Source organism: Peromyscus eremicus, chromosome 8a, assembly GCF_949786415.1.
Source record: "Peromyscus eremicus chromosome 8a, PerEre_H2_v1, whole genome shotgun sequence".
Lineage (NCBI taxonomy): Eukaryota > Metazoa > Chordata > Mammalia > Rodentia > Cricetidae > Peromyscus > Peromyscus eremicus.
The window spans coordinates 16,037,488-16,061,196 of NC_081423.1; the positions used below are offsets into that span (position 1 = coordinate 16,037,488).

Consider the following 23,709-nt stretch of genomic DNA (forward strand, 5'->3'; position numbering starts at 1 on the left):
TGGAGGCCAGAGGTCAAACTCAGATATCTTTCCTCAGGAGTCATCTACCTTTTTTTTTTTTTTTTTCACTATGGTCTGGTTTCACAGATTAGGCTAAACTGGATGGCCAGCAAGCCCCAGGGATCCTCCTATCTCCACCTCTGTAGCTCTGGGATATATAAACACATGCCACCAAGCCCATCTTTTTACATGGTTGCAGTCTAACTCGGGTCCTCATGGTTTTGCAGTAAGTGATTCACTGGTTGAGCCCAAGTTACATTTTTGGCAAGAATTTACATAACTCTCCCATTCCATTAGCCAAGAGCACGGTGTGAGTTTGTCCTATTAGTGGTCATCTTGACCTTGACTGAATAGTTAAGGTGGCATCGATATCTTTATAATTTGTTATATGTCTTATAATCAGTGATTAAATCAGTGTTTTCTGTTTCCATTCCATTTTATTTTTCTTGTGTGTGTTTCACCCAAGGTCTCACTATGTAGCTCAGGCTAGCCTCGAGCACATGATTTTCCTGCCTTAACCACTTGAGTTCTGGGATATCCAGCATGTGCCACCATGCCTAGTTTCATTTTCTTTCATACTTAAAAAAAATTCTTATACCTGCTTAAGGATTAACATTAAATATTTTCCTGGCTATCCAAGATGAATAATAGGATGGAGAAGTCAGCATACTTGGGCTGTGTTTCCTAATTTCTTTCCCTCTACTATTCTACCTTTTCTTATTCATTCATTTTTATTTAAAATAAAGAAAAAGGAATTTAAATTATATACAGTCATTTTAGAAATCAGATGTATCTTTCATACTTGTAGTTGTAGTTGTGTGTGTATCTACCACAGAACACGGTGAGGTCCAAACATTTGAAGGACACAGGAGGCAAACTCATAGGCTCAGGAAACAGTACCTGCCAGCAGGCCTAGGGTTCCTGTGGGTATTGCTGCGTGTCATCTACCACTTTACAATGCTTCATGACTCTTGGTGTGGGTCTCCTTAGGAGATAAAGTCTGCCATGTAGGATGGTTTTCTGGGCTTCAGCAGCAAGTAGTGGAGCTTTTTTTGGGGGCCAGTCTCATTGTTTCAGACTTCTTCCCTGTCCTTTATGCCCTCTCCATATTTGTATTTTAAAGTGTGCCTTTTATTCTCTTCAGGTCTCCCAGTCGCTGGGCAAACCTCAGAATTTGTTAACCAAGTGTTAGGGAAGACTGCTGAAGGCAACCCCACTGGAGGCCTTGTAGGACTAAGGATACCAGCATCAAAAGTGTAATCAGCCTCATTGGACCACTGGTCAGAAATGTCTGTTTTTGTCACGTTATCCATTGTAAATTTTCATTCTGTTTTGCATGTCAATTAGCATTATGTAAACATTTATAATTAGGTTACATTGTTTTAAGAACTTGTAGCATAAGTGAAGCATGATCCAAAATACTTGATTATTGCATTTTCAGAGCATAAACCAGTGACCCTGCTGCTGGCATTGGAAAGGAAGCTCACATGTTAAGTAAATGTGAGGTACAGATTGTAAACATCTATTAAAGCAAAACATTTTGGAAGAATGAATATATTAGTATAATGCTAAGTATTAAGGCGGGTTTATGCTCTGAACCACACAGAAATACCGAGGAAGCATTTTTTTCCAAGTCCATTTAGATTGTTTTTAGAATGACTGCTTTTTTGTTCTAATTTTTCACAGCCATTAATCTCACTTGTACATGGCGCACCTAGCATTCATTGTGTGTACCATGTTTAGATGTTTATTTTTAGAGCTCAATATGATATATATAAATACATATATATATATATAAAATTGTCTGTGCAAGTAAGAAAAAAGCATATTCTTTGTGCCTTGTATTTTGGGGAAACTCTAAAACTGGTAATATTTTGTATGATGAAAACCCTAATGAGGAAAACAAGATATATAGATGAGAAAATTATGGGGTTTAAATGTCTTTTTGTTCCAACTCTTTTTCAGATTTTTTGAATGTATATAGGACTATGTTGAAATGTAGATATATGCCACAGAGTCTGTGTATTGTATAAAAAACAAAAACAAAAAACAAACAAAAAAAGATGGCTCTAGAAAACTCCTATTTCGGTACTTGACCGGAAGAAAATACTTGCACATTATTGCGATTGTTTTATTTTTTCTACCAAAGACAAATGCAACTGGTATGGCAGACTGCCAGTCTAAGTAAAGTTTTGCACAGCTTACATGATACTGTATGAATGTATAAAAAAAAAAAGAGAAAACATTTAAAAGGTCAGGGTTAGGGATCTTACTCAACTGTGAATTTTATTTCTGTTTGGGTCCAATTATCTACAGAAGGAGCATCCATACATACAAATATTATTTTGCTGTTCCTCTAGTTTGCTTCCATGATAGATAAGTTGGTGGCCATTTAGGTGTCTTTTATTTCTGCACTTATTGTAGGAAATTTTAATATATTTCATATTAGTAAGCTATTGATAAAATAGTTTTTGACTTTGAAAATTAAAGTTTATTTAGCTTATTGTAGTATACTTCCACCAAACAACCAAAATACAGATTATTTTTATTGTATTATGTATATATATATATAAAAAGAAAAAAGCTAAAAATATCTAATACTTTAGTTGCCACTTTTCCAATTGATGTATTATTGTGCATGTAATATTTTCAAAGATCAACACAAGCTTAAAACAAATTTATAAATTTTTATATTTTTGTACAGGTATTTTCTTCAGACTTACATGTGACTTATCTTCTGTAGTTTCTAGACTTGAGAAACATGAACACGTTTAGTTTTAGGTGCTCTTCTTTGCTCACGTAAGCGGCTGTATTAGTCAGTTTTTAACTGTGCTCAAGCTTTACCTCTTGGTGAGAAACTCCTATGTCAAGGCAGCGCTATAACCTCCCACAGGTCCTGCCTTCTGTCTTTCTTGATGGTTTTATCTCAAATCTTGTTTGGAACTATGAAAACTGGTGGCTTAAAAAGTAAAAGCAAGCATATCTAGAAGAAAAACCTGAAATTGAAGACATAGTTGCTGTTTCTCCATTACCCATTGATAGAACTAAAGTAGTTGTCCTCGGTCCTCACAGTAGTTTCTTTTCCTTTCTGTCCCTCTCCCCATTTGTAAGCTATAGCACATGAAGGTTCAATTCTAGAACACAGTAACAATCCAAAAATGTGTCTTACTTGCCTCTTTGACATCAGGAAGCATAAGAATCCAAGAATTGTCTTGACATGTTAGCTGAACTGTGACAAGGCTCCCATATGTTTGGTGGAAATGTACCTGTTAGTGCACTCACCCTAACAGACAATGAGCTCACATCTCATGCTTAGTAGAATTCAGGTTTTTACTTTTTAGATGGGAGAAACAAAGCATAGGTTCACAAATGGAAGTATATGAAGTCTTGACAGTGTATATCTGGTAAATTGAAAGTGTTCCAGATATGGCAGTTTTGCAGTCAAGTGAACATCGCTTCATAGTAGCGATTCAGTTGCTGAAGTTTATAAAATTGCCCCTTTATAGCTGCCCTGTTAGGAATTCTGGTTTTTTGATACCCTTTTATTGTCTGCAAACCAGAATTTGATTTTTTGGTCTTGCATTTCAAAAGACTTTGAATCTGTTTAGTAGATTCCATACCCGTGCATTTCAGTGTTTGATATGTACTACTTAAGTTAAATAGTTGAAAGCCTTTAAATAGTTGAGCTTTTTAATGTTGACACTTTATTTTGTACCTATTTATATATGTATGTATATCTTAGAAAAGCACTTTGTTATAAAATTGCATTTTATATGATTCCTGCCATTTGCTGCTAAACCTGGGCTGGTCAGAACGCTGCAGCGATACTTGATCTAAATAAAACCTGGCAGTAAAATGTAGAGTGCAAGTTAAATCCTCTTGCTGTTTAAGATGACATAGGCAAGCTGTGCAGCTTTACATTTTAACCAGGGGACTCTGTGGCATTTAAAACCGTCTAGAAATGGTTGTACTTTTAATGCCAGTAATGATCTGCTTCCTCTATTGTTGTTAAAATACCTACACCTAGTGTATCACAGACAGTTCTCATGAGTACGTAAAATCCCCAGCAGTTGTACATGTTCTGTTTTTTAAAATCGTGGCATGTATTTTTGGGTGGAAATCATTACAATGAGAGCTGTCTAAAAGTTTTCTGTGTTCATACATGGTATACAGATAGCTCATGAAGTCCAGAACCTTCCCTTAAGTGAAGGCATTGTGAATTCTCCTCAGATAAACCCATTGTTCCAAAAGCAACCATAAACTGACTCTAGTACTACTACAGTAAAAAAGTAACAACGAACCTTCTGCTTCCTGGTTTCAGATACACTGGATTCTTTAGTCTGTGCCCACATGCGAGCACGCTGCCGGGCTGCTCCTGTTCAGGTCGTGTGTGAGTTTTCTGTCAGTGTGGTTGCCTGCTGTGCTGTACCATGTGTGGGTTCTTGTCCTTTCCGCGTCTTTCATGAGAGATTTGGGTGTGGCTTGATCTTGTGCCTTACTTGTACACTTAAATGAAACATCTTCATTCCCTCCTGCTTCCCAAACCTTAACTTTGTCCTTTTCGTAAGAGAATCAGAACTATTCCAGAAGCATCATGAAGGATTTCAGATGGGCGTGGTTCCATAGTTCCCTCTCTTTGTAGTTATTTTATACTTGTATGAGAGACCACTTTTGAATGATCTTTGAATAATCTTGCTACATCCCTTCTCTGGCTTTTGTGAAGTTGTCATGCGTCTCTCTGATGCTTGACTTCATTTGCTTCTTAGCAAGAGTCTGCATTACAGAAAGGTGTGTTCATTTCATCTGCTTGAAAGTGACTATTTTGTTTTCCAGAACTTTTTGGGAGAAGAGTACCCATTTTGTTTGTTTTTTAAAACAGATGACAAGTCTCTTTAAAAGAAACAGAAGTACAGTACTTTTGAAATACAATGCTATTGGTATGAATTTCTCTTTTATATACAATATTCATACAATTATCTGTTTGCCTTCATTAATAAAGCTGTTAGTTTATTCACCAAAATGTCAAGAATGGATGTGCTTTTCTTTATTCCATACATTTAAATAATACTTTAGCTGCTAAGATTTAGTTAACTTCCTAAGAAATTAATTCAAGTTGCCTTCAGCAAGAATTAAAAAAACTCATGTTCCTTTTCTTTATATAGTCTTCCTAAAACTCTGTTCATCTACTTTCTAATTAATTATGTGACAGAATGTTAGCATCTCTCCAAATCTTGAAACTTGAATTTTGAGAATGCATTGAATTTCAGTGTTAATGGAAAAGGTCTCAACTATGTTTCTAGTGGAGTCTTTTGTGGAATACCATTTCCCATGGAACTGCGACCACTTGCACAACTTTGCACAGAACTGCAGTCTTGTTCTTCCCTGGATCGTGACAAATGAGTCTCACACAGTGCCGTAATACTTGTGGATTCTTTCGTGATCTTTGTCATCTTAATAAGGGCATTATGAGAAGATGACTTCATGGTTTTTGTTTTTGTCTTTTTTAATATTTCAAATACAGTGGGATGTAACAATGAATGTCAGCTGTAAGGATGGTGGTTTCGTTTTAAGGAATAAGCATGTTGGGGGAATGGGATGAAATGTACTACTGAGAGTTCCACACTTCCATAGGCAGGTGGGATTATGTGTTGAAGCATAGTCCCCGTGCTTAGTAAACAGAAATAGAAATGACACCTAGGAACTGCACTATGCCAAATTGCCATTTTGTTTTCAAGAGACTTTTGGAGGTGGTAACAAGGTAACAGAACCTCAAAGCTACTTCCAGATAGTATTTTGGAATGGAAGAGTCAGTGGCTAGTGAAGAGCACCCAGGTTTATGTCTCCGTGTGCCAAGTGGGAACCGGGCTTGCCTCTTCCATGACAGTGTAAACACCTGCTGAAGTTGACTCAGTTCCGGGTGCCGGGAGTGGGACTGATTCTGTGTCTTGCCCTTTGCCCTTTGTTTTTCCAGAACTTAATAACAAAACTGTGTATGTGTACTGTATCAGCCTTTCCACATGTTTGATGACACTGTACTCCATTGCCTGCTATTGTCTTCTTGCCCTAGAGTCTGTTCTATAGCGTAGCATTTGTGGTTCAGTGACTCCAGAGCTGCCAACACAGAAGGGCAAGAATACCAAGTGTTTGTGTGTGCCTATGGTTTGGCAGCCTCTTCAAATAGTTGCGCTTAGGATCCTGTCTGTGATATGATCATAAATACTCCATAGTTTTGTTTATTCCTCACCCCCAGCTGGAGCTGTGACACTTTATTGGATTCAGTCTTGTCCCTTGTCTAGAAAGAATTGTATCTTGTTCACGCATGAGCTGTTTAAAAATGACTCAACGTTGGTTAATAGTCGTGCAGTTTTCCTTTCAGGAGAAGGCCATGCACAAGTCGCTTTGTTTTCTGTCACCCTCTAACCTGTCAGCACTTGTAGTCAGACACAGAATCATCAGTGTATGCAGCACCCTTTGTAATTTAAAATAAAAAATATGAAAAGAAAAGGTTTTGAATCGTTTGCCTCATATTTTGTCTTTTCTCCTTTCTGTTGCCTGCAACACAGCAGCCATCCGTTCCTCAAGACAAGCTGCCCTTCAGAAGTCTCCAGCTGCACAGAGCAGGGGAGCCAACTGTGCTGCCTCTTTGGTGCACAGAGAGCTAAGGGTTATTGACACTATAAGCTGGGCTTTTAGTATTTCAGTGAAATTTAGCTGTATCATAAATTTACTTGAGACATTTGCTTTCTTTGTAAACAATAGTTTATACTTAGTTTGTCCTTTGATAATTTGGACAAGGGATTTCTCCAAAGAAAACAAAGTATCAAAACAGTCTTCAGGCTAAGGGAGCTGTATGCCTAAGGCCTAAACCAGGGAGACCTGACTGGGTGAGGGGGGCATAGGAGTGGATGTTCTTTAGCAGCAAGCATCTGTTGAGAACCTACTCTGCCAGGATGTGTGGGTAGGTGCTGGTTACAGAGTGATTGATAGAGATCATTGCAGAATCAGTCCACCAAGGGGAGTGGCATGTGACAGGATGGCAGAAAAGTTGAAGGTAGGACATCCTGTAGCAGTGTTAAAGAAGGGATGAGGGCCGTGGAGGTGCAGGTTTGTTAAAGTGCCAGGCAAGTGTGAGGACCTTTGTTCAATCCCCAGCAGTCAGATGAATAGTAAGTTGTAGTGTAAATACTTGTATCCTCAGCAGGGAGGTGAGATAGATCCCTGGGGGCCCACAGCCTAGCATGCCTAAACTAATGAGAGACCCCCATCTGTCGAACAGGACAGCACCTAAGGGATGACAGTCGAAGTTGACCTCTGGCCTACACATAGACACATAAGACTTGACTTTTCCTTTCTTTATTTGAGTGATACTGAGGCCATTTTTTTTTAAAGGGCAAAGTTAGATGTGTTTTCCTGTAGGCCAATTGTTGTTGAAGATTTACTTCATACAGTGTTGGGAACTCTGAGGAGCCAGGGGAGCTGGGTCTTCCACAATATCAATGAGATGTATCAACTGGTGAATTCTTCAGCCGTAGTACAATGAAGAATTTGAAGGAAAAACATTAATTGGGAAGTGCTGTCCTAATTCAGCTAAAAGATTGAAAATTAGAAAGTAGTAGATGTCCTTAGGTATAGAGGTGGCACCCCATAAGCCTTGCTAGTTGTTGTCCTGTTAAGAGTACTTGGCTACTACTGTCATGCCCAGTGAGGCTGGTGACCTTGTCCCTTCTACAGAGGAGTCCAACTGTGCTCAGATGAAGGGACTAGCCCTACATCCAGCTTATGGTAATAGAGGTTCAGTTCACACTCCAGTCTGCTTGATTCACTCTGAGAACAATTCCTACTCATCTCAGATGAACCAGGCCAAATCATGAGCAATATTGAGAAGAACGTCCACGTCGAAGGGAAATAACATGCTTAGAATCTGAAGGTAAAAAAAGATCCAAAGCCCATTCAGTGTAGTCAACAAAGACATGAATAAAAGGAGTAAAATGGGGTTGGAACAATCGTGAGGGGGGGGGGGTACCAGGCTGTGCACCTGCCCCTTCAGGACAGCCTCTAGCTCAAGGTGCAGAGTTGTGCTGTGTTATTGGAACAAAGTATCATGGAAAGTAGAGACATGGGGAGCTGCTTGCTCTGGCTGCCAGAGGCTGCTTGATTGCATAGGAATTTCAGCAAGAAGGATGGTAGGTGAGGGTCCAAAGGCCGAAAATCTGTCCAGTACTGCCTTTGGGGGATTCTCCAGTGTCCTAAATGGAGAGCTGTACTCAGAACATTACAGTGATTTGAATGCCAATCTATTTCTTTAAATGTTTTTAATCTTAAAATGGTGATTGGAATAAAGAACAGAAAATGTACAAAACTGAATGGAGATTACAGTGAAGAGCACAGAAGAAACTTGAGTGAATTAGAATACACAGCAGGCTTCAGAACAGGACCTGCCAGCTGAAAGTTAACTGATACTGAGTCACATTAAAAATGTGATACCATCTGAACAAAATAAACCAAGAGTGTGTTAAAATTGGGAGAAAAAAATAGCTGAAACATGTTGGGGCTGGGAGAGGATAAATCAAATATTTAATCCTATCAGAAGACTCCATATAAAGACTGCCATTTAGTGCATGAATGGACAGGCAAGTAGATTAAAATAATGAGTTTAGAAATAGACTCAAATATATGAAGAAAAAGCACGTCAGTGTGGCATCCAGAACCAAGGTTAAAATGTTGGGCCCTTGTCTAGTGTTGGAGCCACTGAGTAACCTAGAAAATGTCAAGTTGGTTCTGCATCTCACACTGTGAGCCAATGTATATTTCAAAATGAGTAAATATATAGGTCTTTTTTGAAAAAAATTATAAGCACTAGAAGGGAATGTGGACAATCTTAAATCCTTGGGGAGTGGAAGGATTTTTTTTTTTAAACATAGACCCAAGTCCAGGAGTCATAAATAAAGACATACTGAAATTTTAAATCATCTTTGAGGTTAGAAAGTACCATAGGCAAAGTTCAGAATTCTGCTAATTTTGCAACGAGAATACTAATAACAAAAAGGGCTCCTGGAAACTAATACAGAATAGATTGATGACCCAGTAGAAAAATGAGCAAAGTAAATGTGATAGCTTTGAAACATTTCTCAGTCTCCTTCATTATGAGAGATGCAAAATAAAGGCATTTTTGAGAAACAGACTGGATGGTAAGACTCCCTGTGTTAGTATACCATGCTGGTGGGCTAAAGGAGATGGGCATTTCTGTCATTTTGCTGGTGCAGTGTAAGCTAATACAACCACTATGAAGAGAATTTTTTTTTCTATTTTGTTTTTTTAAGACAGAGCCTCAAAACTCTAGTCCTGGCTACCCTGGGACTCACCATGTAGATCAGGCTGACCTGGAACTCACAAAGATCTGCCTGCCTCTGTCTCCTGAGTGCTGGGATAAAGGCCCACACCACCATACCCAGAAAAAAAAGAATTATGAAAGCTGTGTGAAGTTAAAATGCATGTCTTGACAGCTTCAGTGATGAACACCTGTAATTCCAGCACTTGGGAGTTTGAGTCAAGAGGATCAAGAGTTCAAGGTTGTCTGTCTACACAGGCAGTTGGAAACCAGCATGGGCTGCATAAGACCCTGCCTCTGAAAAGCGAAGATAAAATATACATACCCTTCTCCTATTCCATTTGTTCTGACCTCTTCCCACTTCTGTAGCGGAACTAATCAAATGTGACCATGCAAGTGAAGCACCGAGTAGAAATGCCTGCACATACGGACTCTCAGTGTTGCTTGGTACTACATGAATAGCAACTAGCAGGCATTGAGTTTACCACATTATCAACCCTCCAGGCAGCCTTAGGAGTGATGCTACTGATGATCATGTTAGCTTCTGAGAACACTGGCAGGGTTGATGATGTACACGCCTGCAATCCAGGCCTTTGTTACTGGCAGTGAGGTGTTGAGCACCTCTTAGGAAGTGGTGCAGGGTGCTGTAGGAACATAGGCAAGTGTGGAGACGGGCTTGGACTACACCTCCTAAGGGGCTGTGTGTGCAGTTTGAGAAAAACATTAATCCAGAGCCTGGAGAGTCCCTCAGGGTGAGAGAAAGGAAGGGGAAGTGGCCAGTGCTCTTGAGGACTTACTAAGAAATAATTTTAAAAAGTGCTGCCCTTCTTTGAAGTTTGCACTGACATTGTTTCTATCAAAACCACATGACACAATCAAAACCACTCCCGCTAGATACTTGTAATCCAATTTTACACAAAGGGCAACATCAGAGCCATAGAAATGTGTAAGGAAGGCAATGTAGGCTCTATATATGAGCCGTGGTTGTATTGATGGAGGTGTCCTAGTGATCTGCATTGAATTCTACACCTGGACAAATTTTGGTTTTACTCCATAATTCATTCTTACCGTACAAATTTTATTTTAAATTTTAAAGAAAAAAAATGCAACTTTAGTGGCATCCTCATTGGTACTTTTTGTTCCTATACAAAAAATCACTAGAGTAGCTGGTGCCTGAAAGATGGAAATGACCATTGTTGAGCGGATTTTTTTGTTCTTGTTTCTTTAGTACTGGGGTCAGAACCCAAGGCCACGTAGTATGCCAGGAAGGCCCATCAACAAATGAGCTGTGTCCTCCAACCCTAATGGTTCTTCATAATCACTTTCACTTTTCCATTTAGTAGGAGCCGACGAGAGAAGCTGTGCGTGTTCCACGTGTCAAGGAAAAACCCAGGTCTGGGCTGGCAACCTGGTTTGTTTTGCACGGGATCTCCCGGCGCCACATTCGGAGAAGTACGGAAAGAAGGCAGGCCGGCGCCACGCGAACGCGCTCAAGTTTGGCCGCCTTCGCTCGCCATAGCCGCGTCTCCAACATGGCGGCTCCCCAGGACGTCCACGTTCGGATCTGTAACCAGGAGATTGTCAAATTCGACCTGGAGGTGAAGGCGCTTATCCAGGTACAGATTCTTAGGCCTCCGGCGGCCTCTAGCTAGCTGCCTTGATGTTCCCCAGAACTTTCGCACAGCTTCCCAGGCAGGCGGCACTGCTCCAGGCCGGTTCCTTGGGCGCCATTCGGTCGGGTCCCCGGGATCACTGGGGAGAGGCGCTTTTCTTGTGCATACTGTTAGTTCGCCCGCCTCTCGGGTATCCCCATACCCCTCTCCTGTCCCCTGGCAGTACAGCCAAGGTCCGGGGCTAGCCTGCTCACCCGCTGTCTCGGCGGTAGCCCCGCCCTGCCACCTCCCCTATCGCTCTCCTACACCCACTTCCCTGTCTCAGGGGCCCGGAGGGTACCCAGGGCCGCCTGGTACGGGAGTCATTGAACGGAGCTAATGTAACCTGGACCGTGGTTGTAATTTTTTGAATGAAGAAATCAGATAGAATGCCAAGTCCTGGGTCAGAAGGCAGGCATTGCCCATACTAGGACCTGGACGGGGAAAGCCAGCCAGGGAAAAGCATTTTAGAGCTTCCATACTCGGTTTCACAGACGGGGAAGTGAGGCGCTTGTCTGGAAGCAGGTGTAAGTAGGAAACAGTAGTGAAGAAAGTTAACATAGGCAAGAGTACTGAATGTAGAAATGGCTCCTGAGTTTAGCAAAGAACTCAAGAGACTCGCAATACAATCTGACAGCAAGTGAAGAGGGGATGGGGGTGTGGCTCTGCTAGTGAATGCTTGCCTAGCTGGTGCTGGCTTCCATCCCCAGTGCTGCAGAAATGGTCTGTGGTTGCTGGGATGCATGAGCCCATGTCAAAAACAGGTTGGGGAGTAGTGCTGTCTGATAAACTAGACCAACACCATACCATAGGTAGTTTATCCTATGCCGCGAGGAAGTGTGATTTTATGCTAGAGAATAAGTGAAGAAACTTGATGCAGATTTTGAGTTCTTGTGGTTACTTTTAAGTAAGCATAACCTCATATGTTGCATTCTTATGGTCTTCCAGCTAGTCTAAGCATTTTATGCAGAGAAATATGACTTTGAGTTAGGTCAGATGAAGAATTGGAGGCACAGAGAACTTAGGTTTTTCAAGATTGCACTAATAAGTTGATGTAACCAGGATTTCAATATAGTTGCCTAAGTCTAGAGCCTGCTCTAAATCTTGGCTCTAGTGATTCTGAATTTCTTTTCAGAAGCAAATTCTCAGTATCTTTAAACATTATGAGTTGCAACAGATCAGACTAAGTTATTTTTGTTACGTGTTACCAGGGATTTAGGCATTGGGATTTTAGAGTTGAAGGATCTGAAGTCACACTATCTCTTAGATGCCCGTTCTTGTTGAACATGTAAACTGCTTAAGCCTTTCATAGTGGCTGGATAGCACGTTGTTAGACTTTTCAGTCAAGGTTGAGTTTATCTAGCTACTTATTTATCTACACACGTATAATACATACTCTGTGTGTGTGTGTGTGTGTGTGTGTGTGTGTGTGTGTGTGTGTGTGTTGCTGACGATGAAACCCAAGGCCTCAAGCATGCGATGCAAGTGCTGTACCACTGAACTGCGCGACCAGCCTGCTTTTATGTATTCTGCTCGGTGTTACTCTTAAGAGGGATGAAGAAAGTGATAATGATGTTTTTGCTTTTGTGCAGAGGAGAGCAGTGAGCAGGACGAGGTAGAGCTAGGCCAACTTCAGTTGTGGGCTAAATCAGCTTTTCCCCTGTGCATGTCACTGATTGGAGAAAGGCCCCTCATCTCTTCATTGTCTTCTAGGATATTCGAGATTGTTCTGGACCCTTAAGCGAGCTCACTGAACTGAACACTAGGGTGAAAGAAAAGTTTCAACAGTTACGGCACAGGATACAGGTAAGTGAGGCTCCAAACCTCTCCTAGCTAAAGGGTGGGTAGCCGGGATGAGAGCTTAGACCTAGACTAGCCTTGGCTTGAGAGTTGACCAGGCTCTTTACCTGGAGGCAGCAGTAAACATTGTTACATCGAGGGTGACTGGACTAACAAAGATTGGTACCTATGCACTCATTCCCTGCCTGAGTGTGTAACCAACATGTCCTGGGTGTTTTCCATGCTATGATTATTTTGCAGTGACCCCTTTATGGTTTCTGGAGTCACAGCTTCCATCATGTGCTCATTATCACACCTGACTTTCACTATGGTGTGAGTGCTCTCTCAAAGTGAGAAGGAACCGTGTGAGCAGCAGAGCCATCCACTGCTGTGCCCTCAGAGACGGCTGCTACAAATCTGCCCATCGCTGGGTAGGGCTAGAACCACCTGGTTCTGCTGTGTGTGGTAAATGACAATGTCCCAAAACTATCGTTCAACTCTTGGGTTCCTTAGCAGATGATCTCTTCCAAAACTGGTGGGAAGTTAGCAGGTCGGACAGCTTCCAGAGCGCTTCTTGGTGTTCCCTTCCTAAGGCACTTTCAGATGAGGTGATTTCTGCCTTTGGAGCTGACTTTAGAATTTCAGCACTGTTGCTGTGCCTAGGTGATTGCCCTCTCCAGCACTGCTTCCTCCATCGGAACTTTGGAAAACTATGGCTTCCTATGTGTTATATTTGTGTGTGTATGTGTGTGTGTCCACAGCTGTTCGTCTTGGTTATGTGTCTTGGTGATGGCCTTTATTTGTTCTCTGTGCCACTCTTTCTGATTTGTTAGTTACACGTCTTCCCGAAGTTTGTCTTCTGCAAGATTACAGATAGTTTTTGCAGTGTCTTCCCCTTCTAGGAGTGGACGTGCCACAGCATTGAGTCTCTAAGCCTACCTGTGTCTGGAGGACCTGCACCTGAGCAGTCTCCCAGCCTTCTTATCTAGCTGTAATTTTTTCTAGCCATTTCTCTACCAACAGGCATTCATTTGGGCCACTTCTTGTTTTGATTCTTAGAGCTAATTTGTTTTCTTAAAATGCCTTTCTTCAGCTCTCCAACTCCTAACTACCATTGTTGCATAAGTACCTTCATGTGTATCTTTTCTAATTTTAGGTAAATATCCTCGCCAATACATTTACATATTTACTATGCTCTTACCCCTGCTTACAACCTCTCCTTAAGCATAGACGTGTTGCTGGCATCTAGCAAGGTGATAGGCCAGTGCATGACTAGCCCTGTCCTAGCCCCCATCTGCATTTCCTCAGCATTCACACACACTCTGTACACCTGAAAACACAGAAAGCACTTCAGTGAACGTCTCTTGTGTATTTCGACGCGGTTGTGTGTGAGTAGAAGAGAACTGGCCTGCGGCTTCTGAGTATGCTATTTCCTGCATAGTTGGTGCTAGGCTTGGCCGTGTGGAAATGTCTGTCTTTGCGTTTGTGTCTCTTCAGCTGGATTGGAGAGTAACAGTACACCTTTCATTTCTCCAGAGATGTCAGGTTCTCTGTGACAACTCCCAAGCAGCCTCTTCTAAGGAAACTGTACATTTCACCTTCTCTCTATCTCCCTTCTTCCTATTCACCCAGTCTTCCTCTGAGATCAATGTAGCAAAAAATAGAACACAAGGCTCTTTGTGCAGTCACTGCACTGTAGGGAATGGGAATTCCAAACAAAAAATTTCGTTCTTATAACTGGTGACATTTGCACTGCCTCTCCCCCCATTTTTTTTTTTTTTCCTTGAAACGGTCTCACTATGAAGCTTTGGCTATCCTGAAAGTCACTCTGTAGACCAGGCTGACCTCGAACTCACAGAGATCCAACTGCCTCTGCCTCAAGTGCTGGGATTAAAGGTGTGCATCACCATGTCCAGTTATATATATATATATATATTTTCAATTCACAGTCAGTTATTCTTTTTTCTTCTTTAGCAGTTTTGGGGGGCATAAACTTGGAAGTAATTTCTGAGCTATTGAAATGACACATGCTTGTTCCAAACCAGCATATGCAAATTTATGTAGGAATGAGTAGATTGTTATCTGGATAAACTAATATGTTGATGTTTTAGCTCTACGGCTTGCTTGAAAGTGGAACTTGTGATTTGTAAACTAAAAATAGGACTTGAGGCATGAGGTGGTGTGGCATCTTTACAGTGTGTGTATGACAGTTCCATTATCTTAGGTCTGATACTGTTGGTCACGTCTGCTGTCCTTTGCTCATGGTAAACTCTTGCCTTGGCATTTGGTTTTTCTGAATCATGTGCGCTCATCATCTTCTGCACGTCTCTCCTGGAGCCTCTGCAGCCTGGACCAGAGCACATCTCTCAGTCTCCAAGGATTATCACAAGTCTGGGGACACTGTTTATGTTCATTTCTCTTCTGCTCGGTTTTCAAACCGCTCAGGAAAGATAAATCATCCCTCTACCCAAAGTCCATCACTCACCCCCAGCCATCCCCCTCAAAACCAAAACAAAATAAACCAGACAAGTGTCCATGCTTGTGCTCTGCTGGTGAGTGGACATCCCCAGACTGTCTTACTGCTGCTGGAAGCGTCTGCGGGTCCTGGGTTTGTGATGCCTTCAGTTCAAGGTCAGCCTCAGGTGGCCTTAGGCTTCAGTGTTATGTTCACAAACCCTCAAAGCTCTGTTGGAGTAGGTACAGAAGTGGGCAATTTTGGAAACATGTAATAGTGTGGTATCCTTCTGGTTTTGCATTGGGATCAGTGGCTCCTGTGTTTTGTGTTGTTTTTATTTTAGGCAGTCTCAAGGCTGTAGGAGTGGTAACGCCTGCTCCAGCCAGGGCAGCCTTGCTAGAGCTGACCACTCCAGCACCGTTGCCTGCTTACCTTTGCACTGCTCATGTTTCCTTCTCTTTCTCGCACACTTGCCTGTATGTTTTCAAAGGGTATTTGATTGTTTTGGACTTGCTCCCTCCCACTCCCAAGTGTCTGTTGTAAAGGATGCTTCAGTTGTCTTTGTGTGTCCCTGCTAGAAACAGAAGCACTCTGGCTAACAGCTGTTTCCTCTCCAGGAGCTTGAGCAATCAGCAAGGGAGCAAGACAAGGAGTCGGATAAGCAGCTTCTACTTCAGGAAGTGGAGAATCACAAAAAGCAGATGCTCAGGTAGGCAGGGTAACCTACAGCCCTCTCTGCTGGGTCACTTGCTGGCCGGGAGGCTTGTACATGTATTTCTCTAATAAACCTGGCTTAATGGTGATGTAGTGGTGTCATTAACACACACAGGCTGAAAGTTCTTTAGATCAGTAAGTTTCAAATGTAGGAGGGAAGGGAGATAAGTAGAGTCTGCATGGACATTTGGAGCTGTGTGTGTTTACAGTGCTCATGGTGTTTATATGTTTGCAGAGTTAACCTTACACTGTACTGTATATACTCAAGTGTTTTAAAATTTTGTAGGTGTGGAAGCTGTGTGTGGAGTCAGTTCTTTCTTGATATTTTAATCTTTTTTTTTTTTTTTTTTTTTCTTCAAGACAGGGTTTCTCTGTATAGTTTTGGAGCCTGTCCTGGATCTCACTCATGTAGACCAGGCTGGCCTTGAACTCACAGAGATCCACCTAGCTCTGCCTCCCGAGTGCTGGGATTAAAGACATGGGCCACCACCGCCCGGCTCTTTCTTGATGTTTAATGAGACCAGGGGTTGGAACTCTGCTTATCAGGCCTGCAGACAAGCACCTCTACCCTCTGAGCCATCCCGATGGCCCTGGGTCTTTTTTTTTTTTTTTTTTTTTTTAATTTTCCGGAGCTGAGGAACGAACCCAGGGCCTTGTGCTTGCTAGGCAAGCGCTCTACCACTGAGCTAAATCCCTAACCCCGGCCCTGGTTCTGTTGTTTATTTTTGAGACAGGGTCTCTTGTATTCCAAGTTGGCCTCAAACTCAACATGTAGCTGAGGATAACCTTGGATTCTGATCTTCCTGTTTCTACTTCCCAGGTGCTGGGGTTACAGGCATGTGCCACCATATGTTTATGTGGTGCTTAGAGTCAAAACCAGGTTTTTGTGCATGCTAGATGAGCACAGCACCAATGCAGCTACACCCCTACACCCACTTTTTATATATTTGAAAGCAACAATGTAATTACTTTTGGGGGCTAGAGATGGCTCAGCAGTTTCAAATGTGTACTGCTCTTCTAGAGGACCAGGTTCAGTTCCTAGCACCCGCGTCAGGTGGCTTACAACTGCTGTAACCCTTAACTCTTATCAGTGGGATCTGATGCCCCTCACCTTCATAGGCAGTATACGCACGCACGCACACGCACACACACACACACACACACACACACACACACGCACACGCACACACACACACAATTCAAATAATAAAAAGTAAACTTTTAAAAACACGATTATAATACAGGGTATTTTTGTAATACAGGGTAAATTTTATTCAAGAATAATTGGTATGAGGAAAGCTCACAGGAATTGAGCCTACTCAAGATGGACCAAAATTTAATTTTCAGTGTGGTGTTATCTCAATGATGTACTAAAATGTAAATAAGTTTATGTTAGAATTGAGATTTTGGTGACATTGCAGCTGTATGCTAATCTTTGATTATAAAGCAGTATGTGACATTTCTTAGTCTCTAAACCAGGGAATATAACTTTTTTAACAATGTCTGGCAGCATGAATTATTGTTCCTCCCTTCAGGTTGGACTTTTGTACTATAACCCGAAAGTCCTGTCTTGTTATTGCAGACACACCTTTCCAGCCCCATTGTGTTCGAGGCCGTCTCAGTAGTCTCTACTGCATCAGAATTCCCATAGGTTTTCCTTTGTCACAGCTGTTTGCTTGTGGTCTCCTTTCTGAGATGCGTTACTCTGCAGTAGCAGACTCATTAACAGCAGCTGGTGACTACCACTCAGCTGTTAAGAGAGACTGACAAAGACATGGGAGTGGATGGTGCAAGTGTGCCTGGCACATTGGTGATGGCTCTCTAAGCCACCAAGTGTTCTCAGATTGTGAGCATGAACTCACTGGGACTGCATGTGTGCAGTGGAGTAAGTTGCACCAAACATGGTCAGCTTAGTGTGGGTGTAAAACAAAGCACGGCTGTTCCTGGTGTGGCATTGAAGGTTTGAGGAAAGAAAGCAGGGAATGACCTTTGAAGCAGTAGTTTCGGTTATCGGGTTATCGGGTTTGTCATACTGTGTAATATTTCCTCCCTAATAAAAGTGAGCTCCTTGAAGACAGGCACTCAGCTCTGCACCCCTGGGCCTTGCAGAACACCGTTGTGAACAGTTTGAAGATGTAATTGATTGTTTGAAATGGCAGGTGTGGAATGGGCTGGTAGGTGCTGTGCAGGCATCTGAGAGCCTATCTCAAAACTGCCTTTAGTCCCAGCTCTAGGAAGGCAGAGGCAGGAGGAGCTCTGTGAGTTCAAGGCCACACTGGTCTACAAAGTGGGTGCCAGGACAGCCAGGGCTACACAGAGAAACCCTATCTTTAAAAAAAAAAAAAAGGAGAAAGTTAACTCCACAAAATTGTCCTCTGACCTCCACACATGTACTATGGCATGCACCCCCTACCCCAATCATACACCCATACATTTTTTTTTTAATTTAAAGAAAGCCACCCTATTAGTTAAGTACTCCATCTAGGCCTTAGCACAGTCGATTTGAGCTAGCGTATGAGAGTTCTAGAGCATGGGTTTGATTGTCAAAGGGGTATGGTTGGCCTTTTCTGTCTGTCAGTGAAGAATGGACTGCTAATCTCAAGTGCTGCTTACGTTTGAGCTATTGCTTGTAAAGAAGTAGGTGAAGAATGGGAGTAAATAGGCCAGTCACGGTGCCCTGTGACATTTGTAGTGCCTAAGACTGGTTGAAATAGACAGAAAAGAGCAAGCTGTGGAGGAGTGTTGGTTCTAACAGCACTATAGGATAAGTGGTGGTTCCAGTGCTACGGATGGAGGAGGAATGAATGCTAGGTCATGGTTCTCAAGGACAGCACCCAGACACTTGTCAGGAACTAAAGCTGTTGTGGGTCTGTGTCTAGTAGAGTGCCATGTCCCTAGTCTCCCAGCTGCCTAGCAGGAAAGGGATAGTGACAGAGTATTCTGGAAACATCTTCCAGAGATTCAGAGGAAATGTCAAGACCTGTGCTAAAGTAGTTACCAGGGCTACCAAGAAGAGGAAGTGGAGGGAGGTAAGGTTGAACTCAGTCACACTAGGGAGGGCGATTGGTTAGGCCTAGCAGCCTAATGGAGCCACCAGGACCTCATGTGTGACCCTTCTTCTTCCAGCAACCAGACCTCATGGCGGAAAGCCAATCTTACCTGCAAAATTGCCATCGACAACCTGGAGAAAGCAGAACTTCTGCAGGGAGGAGACCCCTTAAGGCAAAGGTATCTTCCCTTTGTCCCTGTGGGCTCTGGTAACATAACATCTGGTAACATAACATGTGAGGTGGCCTTTTGTTTTCATAACATTTTATTGCAGAAGTATTTTTTTTTCTTTTTTGAGACTGGGTCTCATACATCCCAGTCTGCTCTCAAACTTGCTGTGTAGCTGAGGATAGCCTTGAACTTTGGATCTCACAGGCATGTACCTCCATACCCAGTTTATGCTGTTCTGAAGACCCACCCAAGGGCTTCGTGCATACTAGGCAAGCACTTTACCAACTGAGTCCCCAGCCCTGACTAAATTTGACTAAAGTTGGTTTTGGGTTTTGGGAGTTTGTTTGTTTGTTGTTATTGTAATGGGGGTTGAACCTCGGGCCTCATGCATGAAGGGCAAATGCTCTACCACTGAGCTAACTCCAAGTCCTCCCTGACAATGTTTTTTAAAGATTTATTTATTATGTACACAGTGTTCTGCCTGCATGCTAGAAGAAGACACCAGATCTCATTACAGATGGTTGTGAGCCACCATGTGGTTGCTGGGAATTGAACTCAGGACTTCTGGAAGAGCAGCCAGTGCTCTTAACCGCTGAGCCATCTCTCCAGCCCTCTCCCTGACAATTTTAAGCCTCTTCTTTTAACTGCACATGCATAGTATCTATGTTATTAACCAGCCCTGTTGGTGTGTTTGCATTTCCATCTTTTCAGTATTGTATGAGGCATCAAGGCAGGTTTGTGTCCGGTTTCTTTGAACAAGTTCTCTGGGAGTGATTGAACATTTCTGAGTCTTTTCATACTTAGTTCAAACTGGTTTACAAACAACAGCATGGTTTCCCTTCCTTCCAGCAGGGCTAGAGGATGTAGATTTAACATATATCCTTAGCCACACTGACTGATGTTTTAGAAATGTGCAAGCCAGGCAGTAATGGTCCACGCCTTTAATCCCAGCTTTCGGGAGGCAGAGGCAGGTGGATGCTTGTGAGTCAAGTCCATCCTGGTATACAGAGCCAGTTCCAGGACAGCCAGGGCTACACAGTAAGACCCTATCTTGAAAAAACCAAAAAGGAAGAAAGAAATGTATACTAGCTGGCTATGTGGTACTTACCTATAATCCTAGCACTCACAGGTGGGAGGTGGGCTGAGATGAAGACATTTTACTCTCTGGACCAGGCTGAGCTACAGTTTGAGACCCTATATCAAAGCACAGACAGAAAAAGCACTAATGTCATGGGTTAAAAATGGTACTTTTGTAGCAAGCTAGGTTTTTGTTGCTTCTGCTCCTTCCTCTGGACTTTCAGGAAAACTACCAAAGAGAGTTTGGCGCAGACATCCAGCACCATCACAGAGAGCCTCATGGGGATCAGCAGGATGATGTCACAGCAGGTGCAGCAGAGCGAAGAGGCTATGCAGACTCTAGGTAAGCAGTAGGAGCTGCTCCAGAATGCATACCCTGGCACCTCTGCCCAGCCCTCCGGCTCTCCTCACCTGAAGTGTGCCTTAGGACAGATGAGACAGTTGGTCTTTCCCAGGGAGGGGCATGCTGCTCTTCCTCTCCTTCAGCTGTGCAGCTGTGCTAGTCACAGCGTGTGTCGTCAGTGCCTCCCAGAGGAAGCATTGCTAGGCTCGTGTGAAAAGCAGAAATGGCCGGCCTCTCTGGAGATGGTGTCTGTCAGCAGTGCTCGCAAGGGGTCCGGGAGCCTGGTTTTTAGCATGGGCTCATGGGCTTAGTATTGCCAGGCAGGTTTGGGAATCGGGACCACTGCAAGATGATTACTGTGAGTTCCTTTTAAATGTACCAGCCAGAGGCCACAGAGGAGGCTGTTTGAGAACACCACAATCTTGCTAAGTGCCTTCCCACCATGGCTCCTTTGTAGAGAATTTGTCCCTCTGGGGCCCGCCCCTCAGTTGTAGGAAACAGGAAAGGAGTTTGCTCTTTGTAAGATTTCACAGGTCAACCAAAGTAGACAGCAAGGTTTGGTAAATTCTTGAACCTACCACCTTGTTCTCATGGGTGTCACGGCCACCTTGTTTCATTTCTACCCTTATTTGTCCTCTAGTCCAGACATCATCCATGAGGATAGCTCAGCATATCTAAAAGCTGATGATAAGTGGGCTGGAAAGATGGCTCAGTGGTTAAAAGCAAATACTGCTCCTGAAGAGGACCCAAGAGGTGCCCAGCACCCACATCAGGCAGCAATCAACTGTCATGCGCCTATACCCTCCTGGCTCAGACACTCAGACAGACAGACAGTATATTGAGCTCTTCCTTGTTCAGGTGGCACAGTCTGAATCAGTCTCCTTCCCCTTCTGTTGCAGTCAGCTCTTCACGAACTCTCCTGGATGCAAATGAAGAGTTTAAGTCCATGTCGGGGACCATCCAGCTGGGCCGGAAGCTCATCACAAAATACAACCGCCGTGAACTGACGGACAAACTTCTTATCTTCCTTGCCCTGGCCCTGTTCCTTGCTACAGTCCTCTATATTGTGAAGAAGCGCCTCTTTCCATTTTTGTGAGCAAGAGCTACCAGCTATGGCCCTTTGCGCTTCCGATTCAGGACGAGGCTCTCAAGACTGGCCGGGCGCCCAGCTGGGCTGCTCCTCCCCGGAGTTCTCTCCTGTTGCTCAGGGCACCCGAAGGAGGGGAGCACAGCAGCCCAGTTTCCTTCAAGAAGCTGCTTGGGAAGGGCAAGTGGAGGAGAGGACAAGGAAGCCTTCGGGACAGACGCAGTCCACATCCACTCAGCTGCCAAGCACTGTGGCTGCCACAGGGAGCATTTCAACTCCGGGGTTTGATGCACCTCCTCCCTCAGGTCCTGAGGTGTAAATGCTAGATCTGGTGGAGAGAAGAGCCTTGGGGGTAGGGAGGTGGGGAAGGTGAAGACAGCCCATGACTGTTCCCCGAATAAACCTCCTTTATTTAATGGAGTGAGAAATGTTTGATTTTACAGGACATCTCTCTGAGAACGTACGTCTGTGCTTCATCGTGTCCCGATTCCTAGGACATGAGCGTAGACTATTTATTCAACAAGGAATTACTGAGGTCAGAAAGAGGGCTCGGTGTTTATGGTACTTGCTGCTCTTTTAGAAGACCAGTTCAGTTTCCAGTACCCACTTAGTGCTCACAGCACCTCTAACTCCAATTCTAGGGGATCTGATGCTCTCTCTAGGCCCCCAGGCAGGCACATAGTGCACTTATAAACATACAAGCAAACACTCGTACACGTTCATGTTTTTAATTTATCGAGGGCAAGTGAGATAGCTTAGCTGGTAGAGGTACTTCCCACTAAGTCTGATGATCCGCATCTGTCCACAGGCCCCACAGGTGGAAGGAGAACACCAGCTCTGGGAAGTTAGGCAGCTGTGGCATATGTATGCCCCCACATACACACAAATAAATACAGGACGAAAATTAAAGAAGCGTGGAACAGCTGCCCCAGACTGGTTCCTAGACATTGCCAGACATTACACACTCACTTGTAAAGCTGACATGCTCCCTCCAACACCACCACAAGGGAGGTGTCAGCATGAGGGACTACACACAGCCTCCATTGGAGCCGCCCACACCAGCATATGAAACTGCTCAGATGGTCTTTCTCCCACCAGCCTGGCAGCGCCTGAGGCATCATGGTGACTGAGGAGCTTGCTGGCTCCTTTCTCTCGGAGGTCGAGATTAAATGTGACAGACAGAGGGAGAAGCCAGTACTGCTGATGCCCAACTCTGTCCATGCCAGGTGCAGGCTCCCAGCTAGACCAGCCCCGGAGGTGTCCCTGCCCCAGGCTGTCAGCTTGACTAGTCTTGTTCTTTTTCCTGCCTGAGAGGCAGAGAGCAAGTGGAGGGCACAGGCCTGGAACTGGTTCTCAGAGCGTGCAAACCACACAGCCCCAAGCAGATTGCCTTATGTTTCTGTGTCAGTGTCCCCAGCCGCACAGTGAAAGTGGTAGTCCACACAGGGCCAGTTTGAATGAAAGGGAAAGGTGAAGTAGCGGGCATAGCTCCCTTGTTATGAGCCTTCACCCAGCTTCACAAGTTCTGGGAACTCTGAACCCTGAGGGGTCCTTCAGCAGCAGCAGCAGCAGCAGGCCTTCCTCAGAAGCCGCCAGGGAAAGACAGTTCTGTTTGGACCTGCTTGAGCAGCGGATACCAAGAATTAAAGCTGCTGCTGCTGAAGGGACAGATCATCTTGGGACCAAGTATGTGGCATTGGCTGTATACACCAGACTGACTTTCTGAGTACACTGTGAACGGAAAGGTGTCGGTGTGGGTGGCACAGTGGATGATGGAAGCAACTGCCCCATGGTACTGAATGCTACACACCAGCTCTGAGCGGTCAGTCTAATGACTGGGAAGCCTCCTGTGGCGGTAGTGGCTTGGTTGCCTGGGCAGAGAGCATATGCGGGGAAGACTGTTGGTCCCATCATTGGCAGTGTGGAGCAGAACGGCATGAGGTTTCTACTAACGATGGTGTGCAACTAAAAACCCGTGAGCTGGTCCATTCTGGAATTTTCCATTTTATGTTTTCATCTGTGGTTGGCCATGGATAGCTAAAGTCATGAGAAGCA

General features: G+C 43.7%; 2 protein-coding genes across 8 annotated transcripts in view; both read left to right on the top strand.

Annotated features, from left to right (window-relative positions):
* Crebrf (CREB3 regulatory factor) overlaps positions 1-10,847 on the top strand; it is a 75,420-nt gene extending 64,573 nt beyond the window's left edge. For 4 of the 7 annotated variants that reach the window (XM_059270240.1, XM_059270241.1, XM_059270242.1 and 1 more), the window contains one exon: positions 10,669-10,847. In XM_059270240.1, the coding sequence (XP_059126223.1) occupies positions 10,669-10,847 (179 nt within the window). Of the gene's footprint in view, positions 1-1,144; positions 6,505-10,668 lie in introns of those variants that run through there. The other 3 variants (XM_059270246.1, XM_059270245.1, XM_059270244.1) reach the window with 3 other exon arrangements.
* On the top strand, positions 10,835-22,074 carry Bnip1 (BCL2 interacting protein 1). The gene is made up of 6 exons (XM_059270249.1): positions 10,835-10,944; positions 12,694-12,786; positions 15,832-15,923; positions 19,055-19,156; positions 20,449-20,567; positions 21,467-22,074. Exons 1-6 carry the CDS (start codon positions 10,861-10,863, stop codon positions 21,661-21,663), a joined length of 687 nt encoding a protein of 228 aa, XP_059126232.1. The 5' UTR covers positions 10,835-10,860; the 3' UTR covers positions 21,664-22,074.
* Positions 22,075-23,709: the final 1,635 nt, after the last annotated feature.